The 23788-nt window shown below is 34.8% G+C and overlaps 1 protein-coding gene and 1 non-coding gene across 3 annotated transcripts in view; one reads left to right on the top strand and one right to left on the bottom strand.

Annotated features, from left to right (window-relative positions):
* Window positions 1–23788, top strand: part of RTKN2 (rhotekin 2) — a 73752-nt gene that overhangs the window by 4748 nt on the left and 45216 nt on the right. For both annotated transcript variants that reach the window (XM_066243683.1, XM_066243682.1), the window contains exons 2-5: window positions 1769–1965; window positions 15806–15864; window positions 21941–21994; window positions 23293–23410. In XM_066243683.1, coding sequence (XP_066099780.1) covers window positions 1769–1965; window positions 15806–15864; window positions 21941–21994; window positions 23293–23410 — 428 coding nt within the window. The remainder of the gene's footprint in view (window positions 1–1768; window positions 1966–15805; window positions 15865–21940; window positions 21995–23292; window positions 23411–23788) is intronic.
* Window positions 14943–15047, bottom strand: LOC136313751 (U6 spliceosomal RNA). Its single transcript, XR_010727196.1, has one exon. It is a non-coding gene; the product is annotated as a U6 spliceosomal RNA (small nuclear RNA).

The raw sequence follows: 23788 nt of genomic DNA, 5'->3' as shown, positions 1-23788 counted from the left end.
TTGCTCCCTGTGTGCAGTCTCCAATACTAACCAGCCTACCAGAGTTTATTTCTATAGACATATGGGTCGTATGGTAAGTCCTTATAATTAATTACTAATTATATTAAAGAAGAATTTACTTAGGGGCTGACAAGACATAAAAAGATGAAATGGAGTTGTTGGAAGTTCAGTCATATATAAAGAAGGAAAAACAACAAATGACTTTTACATAGTACACTAGTATTGAGTTATACTATAAGCATATATTTTTATGTGGTGATTACATGATGTAATTACAGAAGGTAATTAAACAGTCTGTTTTTTGCCTGTGGCTAGTACATTTGACTAATTTGAATAGTCATCTACTTCAGTTTCTCTTTGGCTAATCTTCCTAGACGATTGCTCTCCTAACTTTTAGCTTTTCTTTTTGAAAAGATTGTCTTTTTAACATCTGGATATTTTATTATTGCTTCCATTTACTTTTTTAAATTTAGATTTTGATCCAATTAAAAGTAAATTATAGTGTTTTATTTTTTTACCACATAAGCCAGGATGGTCACTTTATTTTAAAAATAGACATACTAGAACATTATCACATGTTTATAGTATAATAAAGTAACTGATGATTTCTAATGTTTAAAAAGCCACTGTAAATTAAATCAGAACAATACATTTCAGTTTACAAAATTTTAGTAAACTAGCATATAGAGATTGGGCTGTTACAACAAGATCATTGTTTGGAATAAAAGACTTTCAGAATTTAAACGAGTTAGTAGTTTTATAGTGACTCTTAAAGCTAAAAAATATTCAAAATTATATTCCAATTTAATCTGTTTCAGGTAGCTAAAACTTCTGACATTTTTCTAAACACAGTGCTTTCACTGTTGTTTCTGAGATTTTACTTACATTACTTACTATGCCAAGTAGCTTGTTACCTCCCTGATGCTAAATTTTAGTTTCTTTATTCAGCACCTGCTATTTTAGAAAGTTTTTCCTTGGTTAATTCAGTGTCATCAACCACATTTTGCCATCCCACAGTACAACTTATATTAGATGTACATGTGCTATATTGTTCACATTAGTTATTATATTATTGTATTAGTTTCTTGAGACTGACATAATAAATTACCAGAATTGGGTGGCTTAACACAACAGAAATACGTTCTGTTATAGTTCTGAAAGCCAGAAGTCTCAAATCAAGTATCTGCAGGGCCATGCTCCTGCTGTAAGCCCTAGAGGAGCTCCTGTGGTTGCTGGAATTCTTGTTGATCCGTGGCTTAGTCTCATTACTCTAATTTCTGCCTCCATCTTCACTTAAAATTCTCTCTGTGTGTCTTTCTGTGTCTTCACATAACATTCTTATAAGGACACCAGTCATTGAATTTAGGTTCCACACTAGTTCATTATGACCTCATCTTAACTAATTATCTGTAAACTATAGCCAAATAAGGTCACATTCTGAGGGTCTGGGAGGGCAGGAATATTTGGGAGACCTATTCAACCTTATGCAATTATGGTAAGAATATGTAATATCTCTCACCCTTGTGTCTGTTCTCTTTATTTGGTAGATTGTAATGATTTCCTGATAAAGCAAGACATTCAAGTTTTGCAAGGAGCTTTTAAAAATCGCTACGTATTTTATGCTACCATACATTAAAACTTTGTTACTTTCCCAATATAGTATAAAATTATAGTGATATCTAGTACATTCCATCTATTTGTGGTAAAAAGAAATGTTATAGTTTTATATTTTTGCTACCTTTTAAAAATTCTTTTCTCTTTTTTTAAGGACTGCAGCATTCAAGAAAAAATAGATTTAGAAATTCGAATGCGACAAGGAATATGGAAACTCCTTTCTCTGAGCACGCAGAAAGACCAGATTTTACTTGCAGTAAAGAACCTCATGGTGTGTAATGCTCGAATAATGGCCTACACATTGGAACTACAGAAATTGGAAGAGCAGATTGCATGTCAAAGTGGAAGATGGTTAGTAGCATAGCTTACATATGGTTCCTAATGTCCTTAAATATTTGAATTAAATCAGCCCTGGCTGGTTGGCTCAGTGTTAGAGCATTGGCCTGGTGTGTGGATGTCCTGGGTTTGATTCCAGGTTAGGGCACACAGAAGTGACCATCTAATTTTCTACCCTTCCCCCTTTTCCTTCTCTCTCTCTCTCTCTCTCTCTCTCTCTTTCTCTCTTTCTCTCTTTCTCTCTTTCTCTCTTTCTCTCTCTTCCCCTCCTGCAGCCGAGGCTCCACTGGCACTGAAGATGGCACCATGGCCCCGCCTCAGGCACCAAAATGGCTCCGGTTACAACGGGGCAAGCCCCAGATGGGCAAACCATCCCCCTCTAGTGGGCTTGCTGGGTGGGTCCCGATCAGGTGCATCAGGAGTCTGTCTCTCTGCCCCCTGCTTCTCACTTAAGAAAAATACAAAAAACAAACAAACAACATGATATAGTTTAAGCTTGAGGTCAAATATCAAATTACCAAAGCCTTTAAAAAATAAGTATACTGAAGTAACCTCTGATATCATAAACATTTTGACAGTAGAGCTCAGAGTGAACTTACTACTGAGGCAGTAGTTTTCACTGGGCAGTTTTGTTGTGTCTAGTACTTCCAGATTATAAAATTAAGTGGTTAAAAATGCAAGAACTGACAGAATATTTTAAGAAGGACCAAGACTGACAGTTGAGTATAAAGAAATGTAAATTAAAGGAAAAACTAATTGCTTAAAAGAATGCTAATAAAGAAGGTCTAGCTAAGGCTAATAGAAACTTAAGTACATAAATTGAAATGAGTGGACAACAAAATTAAAAAGATATAAAACCTTTTAAATAAAAGGGAACTTAAAAATCTGCTACCTCACCCTCTTCATTTGGATGCCTTAAGCAAAAATAACTTAAGGGCATAGTAACTTAGTAACTGAAGTAACTAGCTAGTGACAGTAGCTAATGAGAGGTTACCATATTTCCCCACATATAAGACATTCCTTTGTATAAGACGCACCTTAATTTGGGGGCTTGAAATTTGAAAAAAAATATATTACATAGTTATTGAACTCAAGTTTTATTTATCATAAAATTCATACAACTCATCCACGGGAAAAAGTGGGAAATGCAACTAAAAAAAAACTACAACCACTGTATAAGATGCACCCAGTTTTAAGACTCCAGATTTTTGAAAAAGGGTGCATCTTATACATGGGGAAATATGGTACTTAGGATTTGCTAAGTAGTTCCTCTCTGTCTGTCATTCTTGCTGCCGGTTTGGATCAGATCTAGAGTTCCTATATGAAGTTTATATCATATCCTATTGCAATGCCAAGTCTTATTTGGACCTAAGAATTGACTCAATTTAGTGGCTAGATGTTGAGTTCTTTTTTAATATAAATAGTCTTACATTGCCCATTGTTAATCAGTCTTAAAGCTCCAGCACTGGTAAAACTTTCTTCTAGACATTAGTGGCCTTTGGGCTGTTCACAGTGCCCAAAAAAGCTTTTAAAAAGTAAGGTCAAAAAACAGGTCAGAGAAAAGTTTCTGTGAAAAAAAAAATGTTGATAAGATTGTGATACAGTAAAGCCTGTGTATAAAGTAGCCAATATTTGTTAGCTGTATTTCTTTGGGATAGCTATTTAATCTCTTTGTGCCTCATTTTTTCTTCATTATAGTTGGCATGGTAATATTTACATTTGAAAATTAAGACTATATATATTAAACAAAAACCATTGTAATACCTTTTATGTAATTAATGAATGTCAAATAATTTTTTTATTATTCATCCCTGGCATTTAAAAATGAAATTATCCTAGTATCATAGTCTCTAGGAAAACAATTTTCAAGTAGACATACATTGGTTTAAGTCAGTGCTTCTCAAACTACTATAGTCTCCTGTATCACTGAGAGGACAGGATTATGTGTCAAGGGATATGCAAAGCCGCAGAATAAATATGGCAAATGTTCTTATAACATGAACTTTTAAGACAGGGGTCAGGAATCTTTCTGGGCTGAGAGAGCCATGAATGCCACATATTTTAAAATGTAATTCTGTGAGAGCCATAAAGCAACCCGTGTACATTAGGCATTATCCAATAAAAATTTGGTGTTGTCTCGGAGGACAGCTGTGATTGGCTGCAGCCACCCGCAACCATGAACATGAGCAGTAGGAAATGAATGGATTGTAATACATGATAATGTTTTATATTTTTAACGTTATTTTTTTTTTTTATTAAAGATTTGTCTGCGAGCCAGATGCAGCCATCAAAAGAGTCACATCTGGGCCCTGGCTGGTTGGCTCAGTGGTAGAGAGTCGGCCTGGCGTGCAGAAGTCCCGGGTTCGATTCCCGGCCAGGGCACACAGGAGAAGCGCCCATCTGCTTCTCCACCCCTCCCCCTCTCCTTCCTCTCTGTCTCTCTCTTCCCCTCCCGCAGTGAGGCTCCATCAGAGCAAAGATGGCCTGGGCGCTGGGTATGGCTCCTTGGCCTCTGCCCTAGGCGCTGGAGTGTCTCTGGTCGCAACAGAGTGACACCCCGGAGGGTCAGAGCATCGCCCCCTGGTGGGCGTGCCAGGTGGATCCCGGTGGGGCGCATGCGTGAGTCTGTCTGACTGTCTCTCTCTGTTTCCAGCTTCAGTAAAATACAAAAAAAAAAAAAAAAAGAGTCACATCTGGCTCACAAGCTGTAGGTTCCCGACCCCTGTTTTAAGATAAAGTATGAAAAATTTAGAGTTACGGCATAGTTTGGAGTTATTCTCTTCAGGGGGATATATGTTCCTTCTCCCAGCCTTTATAAGGGCATTTTATCAAAGGGGGTTATTTCAGTGGAAAAGTTTTAAGAAGCACTTGTTTATAGTGTGGGACTAAATATCATCTCATAGTTATATGGAATATTCCTCTGGGAATCATATCTCTCCATATTTAAGTTCTTTAAATATTTACAGTAGGCTATGGGGGATATATCCAAAACCCCAGTCAGTGTTTGAAATTGCAGGTAATACCAAAACCCTATTCAACTTCTTCAACTCTGTCAGAAATGTGGCAGCAACTTCATCAACAGACATAGCCTCTTCAGTAATTTTTGTATTTTTCAGTCCCAAACTGTTCCTGAATCTATAACCATTTCTTATTTGCAGTAAATGTCTTTGTGTCCCTCGTGTCAGGTGATCCCTTGCTGAAAGCCTCATATAGGCTCGATGATATCTGGCGTAGAACACTGCCATCAGTTGGGAGATGTTTTCTGTTTATTTATTTATTTTTTATTCAGTTAGAGGAGGGGAGGCAGCGACAGACTCCGCATGTGCCCAGACCTGGATCCACCCGGCAGGCCCATTAGGGGGTGATGCTCTGCCCATCTGGGGCATTGCGTGGTGGCTGAGCAACAAAGCTCTTCTTTTTTTTTTTTTTTTTTTTTTTTTTTTCATTTTTCTGAAGCTGGAAACAGGGAGAGACAGTCAGACAGACTCCCGCATGCGCCCGACCGGGATCCACCCGGCACGCCCACCATGGGGCAACGCTCTGCCCATCCTGGGCATCGCCATGTTGCGACCAGAGCCACTCTAGCGCCTGAGGCAGAGGCCACAGAGCCATCCCCAGCGCCCGGGCCATCTTTGCTCCCATGGAGCCTCGGCTGCGGGAGGGGAAGAGAGAGACAGAGAGGAAAGCGCGGCGGAGGGGTGGAGAAGCAAATGGGCGCTTCTCCTATGTGCCCTGGCCGGGAATCAAACCCGGGTCCTCCGCACGCTAGGCCGATGCTCTACCGCTGAGCCAACCGGCCAGGGCCTCTTCTTAATGCCTGAGGGGGAGGCCGTGGAGCCATCCCCCAGAGCATGGAGCCAGTTTGCCCTAATCAAGCCATGGCTACAGGAGGGGAGGAGAGAGAGAGAAGCAAGATGGATGCTGCTTCTGTGTGCCCTGACTAGGAATCGAACCTAGGACATCCACATGCTAGGCTGATGCTCTACACTGAGCAAACCAGCCAGGCTCTCTGTTCATTTCTTTTACCACAAACTTAATGCCTTGTCCATATTAACTAAGCACTTACCATGTACTGTACTATGGCTATAACTTATGCAGTTTGAGGTGCAACAGCAAAACTAGCACAAATTTCTTTTTCCTTCTTCACAATTTCACGGATATATTTGTTCTTACGTAGATCTTGGTCACCTCAGTGTATGATTTTTCTTGCTATGAAGTTGAGAACTTTCACCTTTTCACTGAAAGGAAGCACTTTCAGCTTTGTTGGGTAAAGGCAAATTGCCAGGTCACTAATTTTGTGCTTTGGGGTTGTAAAGGTTACTTAAACACAAGCACTGTGATAACATGACAGTTGATCTGATAACCCAGGTGATTCCTAAATGACTAATGGGCAGATAGGGTAGACCAGGGGTCCCCAAACTACTGCCCTCAGGCTGCATGCAGCCCCCTGAGGCCATTTATCCGGCCCCGCTGCACTTCCGGAAGGGGCACCTCTTTCATTGGTGGTCAGTGAGAGGAGCATAGTTCCCATTGAAATCCTGGTCAGTTTGTTGATTTAAATTTACTTGTTCTTTATTTTAAATATTGTATTTGTTCCTGTTTTGTTTTTTTATTTTAAAATAAGATATGTGCAGTGTGCATAGGGATTTGTTCATAGTTTTTTTTATACTCCGGCCCTCCAACGGTCTGAGGGAGAGTGAACTAGCCCCTGTGTAAAAAAATTGGGGACCCTTGGGGTAGACAATGTAGCTATCTTGGACAAGCATGAGACAGATTTCATGAAGCTACTCAGAAATGGATGCAGTTTAAAACTTATGAATTGTTTATTCTGGAATTTTTTATTTATTAATTTTGACTGCAGTTGACCATGGGTAACTGAAACCGTGGAAAGCGAAACCACAGATAAGGGGAAACTATTATAAAATGAATTGTGAGTTGGTAATTTTTTAAATTTGGCTGTATGACTTCTGAAGTTGCTGTTTCTATTGGGCTTATATAGCAAAGAGAGATTTGTATGAGGATTTTCAGTTTCTTAACTGGTTGTTTTGATAGAGAAAAATAGCTTTGATGCTGTACACATTTATATTTTTTCATCATTCATATAAAAACTTGGTCTCCCTTAATAGTTGAATTATTTTTATTTTTTGGAAAATCTGAATATTGTATATTAACTTCTTTGTTTGTAACTTCATTTTATTATGTTCAGCTATAGCCTGAGTTCACTGATCAGATATAACTGGAAAGTATAGTTCTTGTCTTCTTTTTATATAAAAATGATGTCAAGATTAATGGGAGTCTAATGATAGGTGGGGGTTTTTTGTTCCTTGAAAAAAATTATGTAAATTGTGCCATTTGCTTAGTCAATCAAATATTTACCAAATATGTACTACTTATACAACACTAAGTACTATGCTATTATATCCAAATTCAAAAAACAAGATTTGTCAAGATATGAAGCGAAAGGTTTTTCCTTTAAAGAGTTAATAGTTTGTTCTTAGTTGGTTTTAATAGTCTTTAACGTGGAAAAATGCTCCATTTTTACATTGCTACCAGAGTTAAAATATCATTGTATTGAGTCTAACTACTAATGCTAGTCTACCTTCTTTAAAATTGTATGACAAATGTAAAAAAATTAATATAGATAATATATTTAGACTTTTTTTTAGAGAATAATCAAATAAGTATGAAATGGTATAATTGAGGAAGATCTAATGGAAGCCGTGGATCAGAATCTTCTAGATCCGTCATGGCGAACCTTTTTATAAAAACCGCCCACTTTTGCAATGCTGGTCAACCTGGTCCCTCCCACCCACTAGTGGGCGTTCCAGCTTTCATGGTGGGGGTAGGAGAACAACCAAATGGTGCCGCAATTGGCTCACCATGAAAGCTGGACCGCCCACTAGTGGGTGGGAGGGTGGCTGACCAGCACTGCAAAAGTGGGTGGTTTTTATAAAAAGGTTGCCATCACGATTCTAGATCATGGAGGATGGATAGAGTTTGATTAGGTGAGCAGGAGAAATCAGCATTCCAAGAAAAGCTGACTGTGGAAGACAAGCATAAATTATTCCAGAGCAGTGAAGAGATGTATTTGTTTGAAGCTAAAGGTCAAGCCAAAGTTGGAATGGGGAGGCATACAGCAAGATTCAAGAAAACTTGGAATGCTAGGAAGTTAATTGGTATTGACAACCTTTCTAGGTGCCAGGTACTATCCTAAGATGTTCACAAATATTACATTACGAACTATGAGAGGTATAAATAAACCTCTTTATTAAATACTCAGAAACTAGGACTTAGAAATATTTGGTAATTGTTTCAGAGGGTGCACAGTGTGTGAACAGATGACTTAGAGCTTGAGTACCCCTCTCCTGCCAGAAAGAAGCCCAGTACAGTACTTTGTACCACAAGCTGCCCTAGTAAGTTACTGCAGCGCTTTACATTTATTACACTGTTTATTCTTGATTACTTTCTGCAAGAAAGAGACATCATAAAATGGATGTTTGGGTAGGTTTATCTTTCAGTACAGTATTGAAAAGGATAGTGAGACAATAAGTGAAATAACCAATTTTTAGAAAAATAACAATAGGCACACATAGAAGTGGTCAAATAGTAGCTTTTGATGAGAGAATTTAGGAGATCAAAACTAATGCGTGGATTTTGGGTTTTTCTAATAGATCATCACTCAGAGTACACTCAATTTTTAAAGTAAGCAAATATTTTTACTTAATTTTGCAGCCTTTTAAAATCAGGGTTCCAGGAAAGGATTAAGCCCTAATGCCCCAAGTAATGCATTGTATACAATGAATTAACTTCTGTGTATCTGGAATAGTGCTGGTTTTGCATCATTTTGAGGGAAATTGAGAATATAGTTATTTTTTGGTTTAGATGAGGAATCCCTCCCATTGAGAAATCAGTTTTATTTTCATCTTTTGTTTTTTAAGAACCACATATCTGAAAATATCAGTAACTGGTCAAATGTCCTATTACTTTAATGTTCTAATTGTATAACAAAAGTTTTGTTTTCAAATACTGTATATTTATGAAACACCTGGTATACTACCTATTTTTATGCCTAAATATGCAAAAGATATTCAGGTTTGTGTTACAGTTCACAGTACTGTACAGTAAGGTAAGTCAATAAAGCTTTGTAGGTTAAGTAAACAGTAGATCATTAGAGTCAGGGGTGGAACACAGTTTCCTGCCTCAGTTTAGGTGACAGGATTGTTTAGTTGCTACACTAATCCATCAATTTGCTGGTCTTTTGACTGGTAAACTGGACTAGCCTTACATTTTCCTTGCTGTGATAGCTAGATATATGACTTACAAGACTGTTTTTATCAGTCCTCCTCTTAAACAAAAACCAGTTAATGTTTTTCATTTATTATTATTCCTTAGTGAGGCATTGCATTCCAGGCTCTTTGGGATCTGATTTCAAACAACTTTCATAGTCTTATCTCTCAGATTTCTACTTTGAGAAATGAAATTTATTTCAGCCAAATTTTAAATTTCTACCCCCAAGACAGTCCTTGAATATTGTCTCCAGTGCTGTTGTTTGTACTGACTAGTCCTGTCTTTCATTTCCACTTAACAAGGCCTCTTTTGTTTTGCATCATCAGTTTCCTTGGTGATTCTACTCAGAAGATGATCATTTCTTATTTCTCTTTTGGTGGAGTGGATAATATTTACATACTAACCTTGTACTCATATCTCCACCTTTGTTTTACTCTTTGATCTTCAATTAAATATTTTTAATGTTTGCTATCCATCTTTTTATTGTACTTCTCAAAACATTTCTTGTTTGGAGGACACTAATGAGCTAGCTAGTAGATGTCTACACATGAATACAGTTTTCGTCACATTCTTGTACATTTAAGTACTTTACTTTAGTTTTTGAACTTAAAGGGCAGCTTGGCTAGATACAGAATCCTTGGCAAACACTTTCTTTCCTTGGTTACTTGAAAACCTTGCTCCATTGTTGTCTTGTTATCAACAAATGTAATGCCTAATTATTTTTCCTTTGTAGATGCCTGATTTTCTTCCTTTGTAAATGACTTAGTGTTTTTTTTGTTTTGTTTTGTTTTGTTTTTTTGTCTAGAGACTAAAAATAGATTTCTTTATCTTAAAGTCTGATAATTTTACTGGGAAATATCTAAGGCTGGGCATTTTGGTTCACTTAAAACCCTTTTAATTATACAATTCAAGTCTTATTTTCAGAAAGGTTTTATGGAGTTAAAACCTCCAGAATAATGCATTAATTTTAATCTCATTATTTTTCTTATTTAAGGACTCCAATTGCACAAAAGTTAGATTTTCTCTGCCTCTCTGTATGTTTTATCACTTTCTCTTAAATGGTTTTAAACATTTTATTTCATTTCTCATTCACTCAATGCCTTAGTGTACTTTCAGTTTTTCTCTTTGTCCTTACTCAGTCTATATTTTCATTTCAGAAATGATTTTTTTCCAGTTTCTTTTCTTACTATTTCATTATTTTTTCTTTTTGCATATTTACTTGTTTGTACTTTACTAGTGTGAAGTTTTAAATTTGAGATTCTTGGTTTCTTTCATACTTGTAATAGCTTATTTAACTGCATTTACTTTATTTTGGAGTATCATGTAGTTTTTGTTACCTTTTTGAAGAGTGGTTGGTGGAGTATTTCTGTCAGCAGAAGCATTTTGATTTTTTCTGCTTTCATTTTATAGTAACTTTCCATGGATATCTGGGTCCTTTTTAGTCCCTATTGAAATATGTAGGATGCAGGACTTTCCAGGGCCAAATGATTGGGGTGGGGCGGGTGTAGAGGGTTTACCTTGTTTCTTAGTTCAAGAATATTGTCTATTTTTGGAATGTGAAGAGCAACTTCTTTAATAAATGGTGCCTTTTGGGATGTTGACTTGTTGGGTGGTTGGTTGGTTTTCTGATTCTTTATAGTATTTTGTTTCTTGGTGTTTTTAACCTCAGTTGCTTCTTCCACTTCTTTTTTTTTGTTGTTGTCATGGACAAACTTTCAAAGGATACTTTCCCCATGTGTGTCTTTCTGAACGGGAATTTTTTGGAGCCTCTTTCTATCAACTCCCTGGGAACCAGTGCTGTTGTGTTCCCCCAGGTCTTATATCCATTCTCTTTTCTTCTAGGGGACATCACAGGTTGATAAATTGTGTTTTGCAATGTGAACCTGACTCTACTTGGGTAAGGCCTCCAGGAGCTGGGCTTGATGGTTTCAATTGTTAATTTTCCCATTTATATTTAAAGTTTGCAGTAGTCTGTTTTCTTGTTATGCTATAGATATGGGCTATATGTAATTTTATTTGCTTTCCTTGTTGCCTGAAAGCATTTGTAGGATGCCTGAAGAGATTCTGGTTTAGGTGGCTATCATTATCTTATAGGAATTGGGAATTCATACTCTGATCACTTTAGCAAATGTTATAGTGCCTCTTTCACAAAAGCTCCAGATTAAACACTGAGGCCAAAAATAGAAACTCACAAAGTCATCCTTGTATTTGTGTAACATTTTTAATACACAGAATACATCTAAAATATTATTTCATTCAGTAGTTGTGAGGTAGGTAGATATTTCCCCCACTTTACAGATGAGGATGCAGAGGTTAAGAGGTTAGCAGCAACTCATTAGCATAACTAGTTATTAATGGGTAAGATTCAGCCCTGTGATTTACTAATCTAAATCTGCTAAATCTACTGCCTGCTCCTTTGAAATGACCATATCCTATTTCATTCATTAATTACTAAACATTTATTGAGTGCCATACTGTATATACTAGGCACTGTATATACAGTATGGCACTGTATATACAACAGTGTATTCAACAGTGAACAAAATGGATTTTAAAAAAGCCCTATGTTTCTAGAACTTAATTACATTTTAGCAATGATATTTTCCCCTTGCCCCAACCTACCAGTCTATCTTTGTTTTAACTTCTGAAGTACTTTATTTGGTTTTGTAAAAATAATACTAGTTAAAGTCACTTATAGGACCTAATTATGTATATCATTTAACATTATTGTGATTTTAATAATGCCACAATAACTAGTTTGTTATAATATTCTAGTTGCTTATATTCTATAACTTAAAAAGAAAAAGTTTAGTTTCCAAGTGAATACTGTATACTGTTGGTATTGCTACAATAAAATATGGTATAAAAGACATTACTGAATTAATTTTTTTAACTATATCATTTAATGTCTATGTTAAGGTTTGAAATAGAAAACTCATGTCAATTTGAGATACTTTGAAGGTAATAATTTTATACCACATGGTTTTAGAATGGTTTAAAATTGCATATTGAGCATTTCTGAGTGTTATAGTTTTTAGTGATTTGCATTGGAGGTGAAGGATTTTATAACCTGCTTTTAAATAATAGAATTGCATTTAGAATTCTGTTAGTACTTCATTAAGAAAGTATAAAATACTTTCATGATTATGCTATTTCTCATCATAGCTTGTTAATTTTGGCAAAGAAGTGCTCTTTTGCATTCTCAAATGGAACAATATAAAATAGGGTAATCTGTAGCTACTCGGTCAATTTTATTTATTTATTTTTTTGTATTTTTCTGAAGCTGGAAATGGGGAGAGACAGTCAGACAGACTCCCGCATGCGCCCGACCGGGATCCACCTGGCACGCCCACCAGGGGGTGATGCTCTGCCCCTCTGGGGCGTTGCTCCGCCGTAACCAGAGCCACTCTAGCACCTGGGGCAGAGGCCAAGGAGCCATCCCCAGCGCCCGGGCCATCTTTGCTCCAATGGAGCCTTGGTTGCGGGAGGCGAAGAGAGAGACAGAGAGGAAGGAGGGGGGGAGAAGCAAATGGGCGCTTCTCCTATGTGCCCTGGCCAGGAATCGAACCCGGGTCCCCCGCATGCCAGGCTGACGCTCTACCGCTGAGCCAACCGGCCAGGGCCTACTCGGTCAATTTTAATAAAGATTTCTGAGCAACAAAGATTGGCACCCTCTATTGGTCATTTTATTTGCCTACAGGCAGTCATATAAATTAAAAGTTTGTCTTTTATATTTTTATCTGTCTTTTAAATTAGCATAAAAAGTCTCAGCAAAAAATATTCTAAACTGGCTTTCTAAGAATAAGGTACACTATTATTTAACTGTGCTTTTGTTTGAATAATTTTGTGGTTATTTGCTTTTTCCTCTGGCTGGCTCTCTAATTATAGCATTTAGAATTGGCATTAACATTGCAGATTTTCGAACAAGTATTTATTTAACTGTAGCAAACTATTAGCTACAGTAGCACATTATTAAACAGATAATGTTTAACAATTTTATTGTCAATGTGAATTAATTAGAAAATATTACATTTTAGCACCCTAAATAACAGTTTGAGGAGTTAGTTATTCGAATTGAAAATAATTCAAGCTTCAGAAAAATGAGGCTACATTATTCCAGTTTCTAATTTTTTTTAACAACAGACTTAATTATTCTGTAAGATTATATAGTTAATTGGATTTATATTATAGTTGAGAATATTCGTATATAATAAGGTTTTGACTGGTCCTGGTAATGCATATGCAAGTAATTTATAATTACAGATGAGAAAGTTATGCTTTGCCAGGTGGTTGAATAGTTGGGAAAGGAAAAGTTTTTTGGTAAATATTCAGCCAGTTTGCTTTTGGTGGTTCTAGTATTTTAGAATATTACTTGTCTGCCAAAGCCTCAAGTTTAATCCAATTTAATAATAGCTAATACATCTCTACTTGAGCATAAGCTATGACATATTCCATAACACTTGAGTTACTTAACTATATAAGAGCTTTCGTACATTTTTTCATTGAAATGAGTATTTTAAGAATTTATATTATGCATTGCTCATAGAGAAGATGTTTTCAGAAATATTACCTACAAATGCCAGCCAACTGTATTTATATTGCATTTCTTGTTCCAATCTGAGGAAATTGAGATTTGTGTTTTATTTCTAGTGGGCCTCTTGGTGCATTATTTTCACAAAATATAGTAGATTATTCAATTGAATTTTTCACACTCTGGGATGAATTAATAAATTAATGTTCTTCAGCATGACAAACTGTAGTATAAAATGTTGAACTTGACTGTTGCTTATATTTGTGATTCAATGAAATATTATTATGAAATAATCAGTGAGTACTTCTACTTTTCACTGAGTGAATTCCCTATTTTAACATAAATACCATTGTGACCATAAAGTAATTAGCTGAGTCTGTTACTCCAGTGATATCTAGCATGTGAATCTGTAAACACCATGTAAATATCCCATGTAAGCTTATCAACATAAGTACATTAGTATACTATTTTAGCTTATTTGAAGTATATTTTGCTATAATACAGGTATTTAGGTGCTTAATCCAGTAATAGAGTAAAAAAATGTAGGTTGATACATTTTATTTTCAAATTTGGACACATGATAATGAACATATACAATCTTTTAAGCAAACCTCCTAAATAAAATGGGATGAGATGGTGCCATATTCTTCTGAAAATTAAATACACTTCAAATTCCCACCCAGTCTTTCTCTAAAAGCCCTCTTACAAAATCAAACAAATGAAAAATTTCTATCTTATACATTTGGAAGTACCTAATTAAATTAGCCAGCAGTTAATTAGCTAACCAGTTTAAATAAAGACTAAAAGAAAAGCTCAAAGAAAAATGCTCTTGGAAACATTGCTCTAGAAATGGAATGCTAATCTCTACTATAGGACATTGGAGAAATATTTAAGGATGCGATTGATTTGATCTAGTACAAGATAATTATTTTAAAAGACTTTTTTTAATGGGAATAGTATATTCTAAAGTCAGACTTGAAAGTGTTTTATATCCTAAGAATTTCCTTTGAAACGTTTCTATTGACATGGTAATATTTTCCTCTCCATAGTTTATTCTCTCTATAGAGCCATCCCTTCCTTTTCCACCTTAATTCATTATTTTAGTAAATGATTAGTTTTTTTTGGAATTTTAAGGAAATGAAATATTATCTTACTGCATATAAATATAGAAAAGAGTAATTTTTTAAAATACTTGTTTGCGTGTCATCCTTGCGCAGGGGCCATGCTAATCTTCTCTGTATCGTTCCAATTTTAGTATATGTGCTGCCGAAGCGAGCACTAAAATACTTGTTATACTTTATAACAGGGGTCGGGAACCTATGGCTTGCAAGCCAGATGTGGCTCTTTTGATGGCTGCATCTGGCTCGCAGACAAATATTTAATAAGAAAAATTATAACGTTAAAAATATAAAACATTCTCATGTATTACAATCCATTCATTTCCTACCGCTCATGTTCATGGTTGTGGGTGGCTGCAGCCAATCACAGCTGTCCTCCGAGAAAACACCAAATTTTTATTGGATAATGCGTAATGTACATGGGTCGTTGTATGGCTCTCATGGAATTACATTTTAAAATATGTGGCGTTCATGGCTCTCTCAGCCAGAAAGATTCCCGACCCCTGCTTTATAAGGATAAGGTTCTCTTTCTTGTGCAACAAGTTCATGAGTTCATGGTTGGGGCATTCATTTACTTTTTCAGGCAACAGAGGTAACTATGTATAATCTGGTAAGATAGAAATATAATTTATGAAATGGCAATCCAAGATTACATTTCCTGGGACCTGGACAAATATTGTACATACTGTTTATAAATGTAAGTAATCACAAAAGGCTTTCATTGTAGAATAAGCCAGTATATATTCACCAGGGAAGGTATAGTTTATGTGAAAAATCTAAAAGAATAGCTCTGTATATTTACCTTAAGGCCAGCTAGCTATTACTACTTCAAGTCAAATAGTTATTATTATTCATGAATATGTGTGTGTTTGCTTATTAGGAAAGATCTTTTTTTTCATTAGGTTTTTCCTTTTGACAGTGATGTGAATTTTGAAACTAAAGAACGAACAGCATGTAAAGGAAAGATTGCCTTATCAGGTATGCTATAGATAGATCGTTTTTATATTGTTGAGTAAATTATATAAAGTAACCATCTAGAGATGGGGGGCTTTTTAAAATTTCCTGTGTCCATTCTCTTCATTTTATTTCACATATGTCATCAGAATATTTGTTCTAAAACACTTCTCATCGTTATGCTGTTCATATAAATATGGAATTTTACAAATAGTTTAAGAAAACTTTCATATATATTACATATATTATGCAGTTTTCTTCTTAGTGCAGCTTTGTGAAGTATGTTGGGTAGTTCTCTTTCTCTATAGACTCAAAGGTTAAATGACTTCCTGTAAGTGATTGAGTTGGGCTGCAGACTCAAGTCTTTTGACTCTCCATGTCTTTTCTGCTCAGAAGTTTTTTTTTTGTTTTTGTTTTTGTTTTTCATTTAGTGAGAGAGATAGTGAGAGGGACAGACAGGAAGAGAGAGAGAGATAAGAAGCATCAATTCTTCATTGAGGCACCTTAGTTATTCATTGATTACTTTCTCACATGTGCCTTAATCAGGGGGCTCCTGCAGAGCAAATGAGCCCTTGCTCAAGCCAGCGACCATGGGATCATGTCTATGATTGCATGCTAAAGCCGGCGACACCATGCACAAGCTGGTGAGCCTGCACTCAAGCTGGTGACCTTGGGGTGTTGAACTTGGGTCCTCAGCATCCCAGGCCAGTGCTCTATTCACTGTGCCACTGCTTTGGTAAGGCTCTGCTCAGAAGTTACAATGTTATTAGTGTTTGTCTAGGCTAGAAGTTCTGTGAAGGTTGGAACTATGTTTGTTTTGGTCATCATTGTATACTAACAAATGCTTGCACATAGTAATTGCTCAGTGACTATATTGGATGGATAACTATTCTTCATTACCCATAGGATAAAGACCACCCCCCAACCCCAGAGTTTTTATTCTGACCCAATTATTTTTTCTAGCCACATTTTCTACTGTTCCTATATATAAGCTGTCTGCTTTAGCAGGACATTTCTCTCCCTGTTCTGTCTATACACCCATGTTTCTGACACCCATTTGGCTCTTGAAATAACGATACTGTCTTTAGGATGTTTGCTCATATTTAAAGTTTTTCCCTATAATTCCAGTTAGAAATGATGTTTCCTCTTCTGAATTCCTAATGCAGTTAGGAGACCCTTTACCACTAGATGGCACTTACGCTGTTTTGTCTCAGTTTCTCCAAAGTGTTAAGGAAGCGAAAGACAATAGCTTGGAGATGCCACAGATTGAAGTGAAGACAGGCTGACTCGTGTGTATACCCTGGGTAGATGATGCACCTTGTATAAATACTGGAAGCAACAGACCTCCATCAGTTCTTAAGTGGTAACAGTTGTTTCACTGGCCAAAAGCCTTGTTTACTTTGCTCCAGAGACCCTTCTGCTGCATTTCAGGCCCTCACCATGGGATTTTTTTTTTTAGAAATGTACTTATGAATAAACAAAAATTTTTTTATTTGAAGGATAGACCTGAATTTTATGTAGGATGTAATTGTCTTAAATCAGAGAAATTGCCCTCAGCAAAAAAAAAAAATTGTCAGAAAAATAACTGAACTATATAAAAATCTATTGCGTATTTTATAGTTATTTATATTCATGTTTTCATCTATCCAGTTGGAAGACTGGAATAAAATGTTCATACCCCCTGTATCATTTTGGTGCCAAACACAGTACTTTTAGATAGTAGTAGTTCACTGTATTTAAAATATTTTACCATGACAGAGAAAATATTTAAAAGGGATTTTCTAAAAATATTTAAACATAATCCTTCATTTCTTGCTTTCGATGTAGTGCTACTTAGTATACAAATGAGGTATGTTAAGTTAATATTGAAGACTCAAATGACGATAGAGTTAACATCTATCGTCATTTGATAGTAGTTTATTGACTGCAGCAATTCATGAAATTAGCATTAACTGTACATTTAGAAGAGTGCTGAAGTAAAAGCATTTAAAGAGAAAAATCTATTTTCCTGACCACAAATACTCAAGTACAGGAATTAAACATTTCTCATTTGTTCCTTTTTTCCAAAAGATAATTTTAAATTTAATTAAGGAACCGAAAGTATCTGAAAATAGGATATATATGTAATTACTTTTCATCTTTGCTTAATTATATTTTGTTTGTATATTTGTAAAAAATAAAAACAAAGAAATTTGAAAATTCACATTTTTTTTATAATGTTTCTGAGGTTACATTGAGATACCTGATTTTTTATTTGCAGTTTCATCACTCACTGGGTAGATCTTTATAAAAGTAAAAAGAATAATTTAGGTTTATTCTGATTATTTCTGCTAAACATCAAATAAATGCATTGCAGTAAAGTTATCTGAGCTCACTCACTGACTACTAATTCAGTAACTAAAGCCAAATCATTTCACAAAATGCCTCAGTTTTTACCTCTGAAAATTATGGTAGATAAGAGACTGCTAGGGCATGATGGCATCTTGTTAGCCATCCTCTTGTGACTCTCAGTTTATTAAAATGTCAATGAAGACAAAAAAAGACAAGGATAAGAACACTGAACTAAAACTGAGTCAACCATTTTTAAGAATCAGAAAGGAATTTCTACTGTTTAAACCTAAATTAAGAAACATAGTTGATGGTTTATATATTTTTTGCCATCTGACAGTATTTGACCACCCGGGAAATAGATAAGAAGCGACCACTTTCTCTTCTTGAGGCTCTAACATAGCTAGGCATGGGAAAGGGCAAGACTGACCCACAGGGTGGGTATGCAGCAAAGGAAGTTAGGGTCCATATTACTCCCAAGATAGTGTAAATAGTTAATACCACCCTAATGGAACAAGAACAGCTGTGAAAAAGAACAGTTGTGAAATGAAATGAGTCAGCAATTGTGGTCAAGTAAGAAGCAGGCTCTTTGACAGATCTCCAGCCAAGTCAGAATTATAGAACAATAAAGGCAATCCTATTAAAATCAAGAACAAAGTAACAATGTCTATTGTATCAATATAATTTAACACAGTTTTAAAAATCCTAGCCAAAGAATGAAATAATGAAACTACTGAGAAGAAATAGACAAACTGAATACTATTTGGATATAGATTGTAGACCTAGAAAATATAAGGAAATTTACTGAAATAGTATTTGAACTAATAAAGAATTTAGTAGAATGGCTAAATTCAAGATAAATATATAAGAAGTAGTAATTACTCTCAAAACCAACAATAACTAGTTAGGAAATATGGTGGGGGTAAAGACCTTCTTTACAATGAAAACAACCAAAAATTACCCCCAAGAATAATCTTAGTAAAAATATAAGGGTAACTGTTTTGTGCTATTTTGTGTAAAGACAGAATATTATAATGTTGTCAGTTCCCAAATTAATTTGGGCAGTACAATTGTAATAAACATTTTGGAGGGGGAATTTTGACACAGTATTCTAAAATTTACATAAATTAGCAAGTCAGATTAAGATGTTGCTGGGAGAATGTATTTCTATCTGATAGTCAAGTATTCTACAGTGTGTCCGTAAAGTTATGGTGCACTTTTGAGCAGTCACAGGAAGGCAACAAAAGACGATAGAAATGTGAAATCTGCACCAAATAAAAGGAAAACCCTCCCAGTTTCTGTAGGATGATGTGGCAGCATGTGCACATGCGCAGATGATGACGCAACACCGTGTATACAGCAGAGTAGCCCACGGTCATGCCAGTCGAGATGTGGACGATACAGAGGAAAGTTCAGTGTGTTCTGTGGCTCGTTAAATTTGAATCCGTGACCAAAGTGCAACGTGAATATCGGCGCGTTTATAATGAAGCACCACCACATAGGAATAACATTATTTGGTGGGATAAGCAGTTGAAGGAAACCAGAAGTTTGGTGGAGAAACCCCGTTCTGGTAGGCCATCGGTCAGTGACGAGTCTGTAGAGGCTATACGGGATAGCTACCTAAGGAGCCCTAAAAAATCTGTGCCTGAGCCCACATCGAACTACACTGAATAGGTATGAAACTGGGAGAGTTTTCTTTTTATTTGGTGCAGATTTCACATTTCTATCATCTTGCTTTCCTGTGACCGGTCAAAAGTGCACCATGACTTTACGGACACACTGTATAAAGGTTCAATGATTGTAATAGAATAGTATTGGTATTAGGGTAGTCATTAATAAATAATTCAATTAGATCCATAAAGTATATAACCAAAGAACTGAGAATGATATATATATGATAAAGATGGAATCATTAAATCAGTAAAGAAAAAGAATACCTATTAGATACAAAAGGAGCTGCAACAATTTTTATAAGAATAATTATTTTCATGTTCTTACCTCACATACCTAAATTCTCACATAGATTAAATAATTTACTTTTAAAAGTACAAACCATAACTAATATGTTTAAAAGAGAGAGAAATGTATTAACATTTTTCTTGTTACTCAAGAAAATGCAAATCCAAACAACTAAATCCTGTCACTTGACTATTAAATCGGTAAACATTTTTAAAATTGTTTGATGATATGTATGTATAAAGTATTTAGCTTGGCAGATGGAGAGAGCTCAATAGGTGATACTTGCCTGACCTGTGGTGGCACAGTGGATAAAGCGTCAACCTGGAACACTGAGGTCGCCAGTTTGAAACCCTGGGCTTGCCTGGTCAAGGCACATATGAGAGTTGATGCTTCTTGTTCCTCCTCCTTTCTCTCTCTCTCTTCTCTAAAATGAATAAATAAAATGTTTTTTAAAAATTAGGTAAAATTTTTATGAAAACTGCTAGAGCAGCTGTGGTAAGGGCTCTTGTACATACCTACCTGGTTGGTTAGGTTAGGGATGAAGGACTAATAAAAGCTTTTAAAGAAAGGAAATTGGAAATAGGCATTAAGAACCTTAGAAACTATATTCTAAACAAATAAATGTAGATAAAAGATCCTGGGATCTCAAAGTGAAGCACTACCTAAATGGGCCAAACAGTATTTCATAAAGATTTGTAATTATTTGAAAGTGACATAATTAATAGGTATGAAAATATGCACATAAACTTCCTAATTGTAATAGGGAAGTGTCTTAAACAAGTTTTCCACAAAGGATTGAGGTATTTATATAGTGTTTTATACTCTGAGTAATTGAAACTAACTTCACTTTACCATTGAGATGTGTACTGTGCTATGTAACACTGTAGTTCACACATCTTAATGTTTGGTAGAACCTTGATCCTTCAACTTGAAAATATTTAAAGAGCATAGGAATGTCAGAAAATGTTACTAGTGTTAATCTAGTATTAAATGTAAAGGGAAGAATGGATGAAACTAGGAATAAAAAATTTTGACTATATCACAGTTCTAGATTAATTTCTGGAATAAAGATCATGGACATAATTACTTCAGAGTTTGAAGAATGTGTGAATAAGAGAAAGTATGTTTAGATCACTTTTATTTTATTTATTACTTTTAGAACATAGTCTTTTTTTTTTTAGCTGAAAGAAGTAATGCATTCCTCTCTTTAGCTTTATTTCTTAAGGAAAATGCTGCAGTTTGTAACACAAATACAAATTCTTTTGTAGACAAGTTAAATCTTAATGGAAAGAGTCTGTCAAGAGCTTGGTCTCTCCCAAAAACCATGATTTTAGACAAGTCAATTTTCCTTATCTTTAAAGTTTGCGTAGTGGATAAAGGTTCTAAAGTCTTTTCTGTCTCTACTAATCTATCCTTTTTGAAATGTATTTAACTACTTTTGCTGCTGCCATTTACCCCAAATAGAAATTCAACATTAGATTTCCCATAATTCATATATTCAGAAAACATAAATCTCAAAATGAAAATGTATGGCAAAGTTTATTACAGACCTCCCTTAATAAATTAATTTCTTGAGTTATAGTTTGTGGGTTTTTTTAAAATAAATTATGTAAATAAATATAATAGATTTTTATATATCTAATCTATGCTATTTCTTAAAGTGTATATTAACTGTGTTAAAATATTATTTAAATAATAAATTCTAATGGCTTTACTGGTCAAAATCTATTATGGAATTCAGAGGTTCATTTTACTCTAAGATATGAAATTTACCAAAATTATTACCTGTCATTTATTTTCCTCCTCTTTATAGATATTCGCATACCACTTATGTGGAAAGACTCTGATCACTTCAGCAATAAAGAACGTACGTATAACTTTAATTTGTAATTGAAATTTTTTTAGTGTATGGTAAATTTGTATTACTGGAAGAAAAAGCTGCTCCTGTACTGAAATAAATTGATACCATTTGTCAGAATAAGCAAAATTTTGCTAAACTGTGTTTCTTTGATTTTTAGTTATAAGTATACTGTAATTGCTTGATCCTAATTAAGATAATGCATATCTAATACACTTTTAGTTGATGATAGGAACCTGTGCAAGGACAGTATGTAACTAGTTATAAGGGAAGAGAAGTGTGGAACAAAAAAAAAATGTTTAAAGAGTGAAGGTAAAGGCATGCTTTCTTCCACTTGACCAGATCTGGGAGATCTTTCTGCCTTGTTTTGTTTCTTCAGATTATGTAAGAGAAAAAGGTTTTTAGCTTGATCTGATTTTTTCTCTTCCATCAGCCTTTTACAGCTTTATATAGTCTTCACAAATCCATGTAATGCTGAGGTCAGGGAAATTAACCTCAAATGATTTCTAGCTGTTAGAAGCAAAGCAGAAAAGATATGATAATCCTTTATCTTTCTTGTCTGTTGTGATAGCTTTGTTACTCATTTTAAAGACTGAATCATATTGAGCATAATTAGTTTTATATGAAGAATCCAAAATCAGATTAGTATATGTGTTAGGCAATTAGGAAATATAATTTATTATGCAAAGGAATACATATGAGAATTAAGTACAACTTTCTGATTACTATAGAAAATAAGTTTCTCTGAAGAGCTATAGTTTTTCAATAATGAGGATTTAGCCCTTTAATCACCTAATACTTTTAAAATATCACCAAATTAAAACACCCAGCAGCTATGTTTTTTGTGTTCACATGTCTCCTTTTTATTGTTTTTGTGGTTTCCTCCCTTGCTGTTAGTTTGGTAGACCGTTTCGCTGTTCTTAACGTGCCTGCTCTTAACTTCTTTTAATAGAAAACGGTTTTTTCTTAAATAGACTTGGAAACCAAAATGACAAAGGTAATAATATATATAATAATAAATTTGCCATTAATGAAAGCTTAAGGGGTTTTCTGAGGGTAAAATTTATGAGTTTGGTGATTATTTTAGGCTGCTAAGAGGCCTGTATTTTTAACTTTTTTAGTTGAGTAAAGTATTAATATATACTGACAGAATAGCCATTATAAAGTTATGGATTACAGTGTACAGAAATAAGAATCTATTAACAAATTTTTAAGTTAATTTTTTTCATTTTCAAGTAGATTTTAACGTGCTGTAGGTATGATTTGTCACATGGATCATAGCTTAAAATGTTTTTTTTTTTCTCTAGGATCACAGCGCTATGCCATATTTTGTTTATTCAAAATGGGAGCTGAAGTTTTTGATACGGACATGGTAATTGTTGATAAAACAATCACAGATATATGTTTTGAAAATGTAACCATATTGTAAGTACATTTTTTTCTTTAGAAAATGAAAATAATATAATTTTTTTCCTTTTTTAAAGGAGAGCATAATTATTGGGTCTTTGGGTTATGTTTGAAGCATCAGATCTTTAAATCTTTATTTTTAAAGTTACTTTATTCAAAAGAAGCCCATTTCTGCACTTGAAATTTTCCAATTTAAAATATCAGGTAATATTAGTACTAAATATTTTGTCTCATTAGACTATAAAGTTTTATTTTACAAATGTTTATAATTTAATTATTAACTAAACTATGAATACAAGCTAATCTCATTATAACTATTTTATAGAGAGTAAATTTGGGCATAAAATTGGTTCTTATGTCTCATATAGGAGAGTTACAGAAACTAAAACAGTATTA

This window comes from Saccopteryx bilineata, chromosome 9 (assembly GCF_036850765.1).
Source record: "Saccopteryx bilineata isolate mSacBil1 chromosome 9, mSacBil1_pri_phased_curated, whole genome shotgun sequence".
Classification (NCBI taxonomy): domain Eukaryota; kingdom Metazoa; phylum Chordata; class Mammalia; order Chiroptera; family Emballonuridae; genus Saccopteryx; species Saccopteryx bilineata.
The sequence above is the reverse complement of the archived record's forward strand: the minus strand, read 5'-3'. Positions and strand labels throughout refer to the sequence as shown.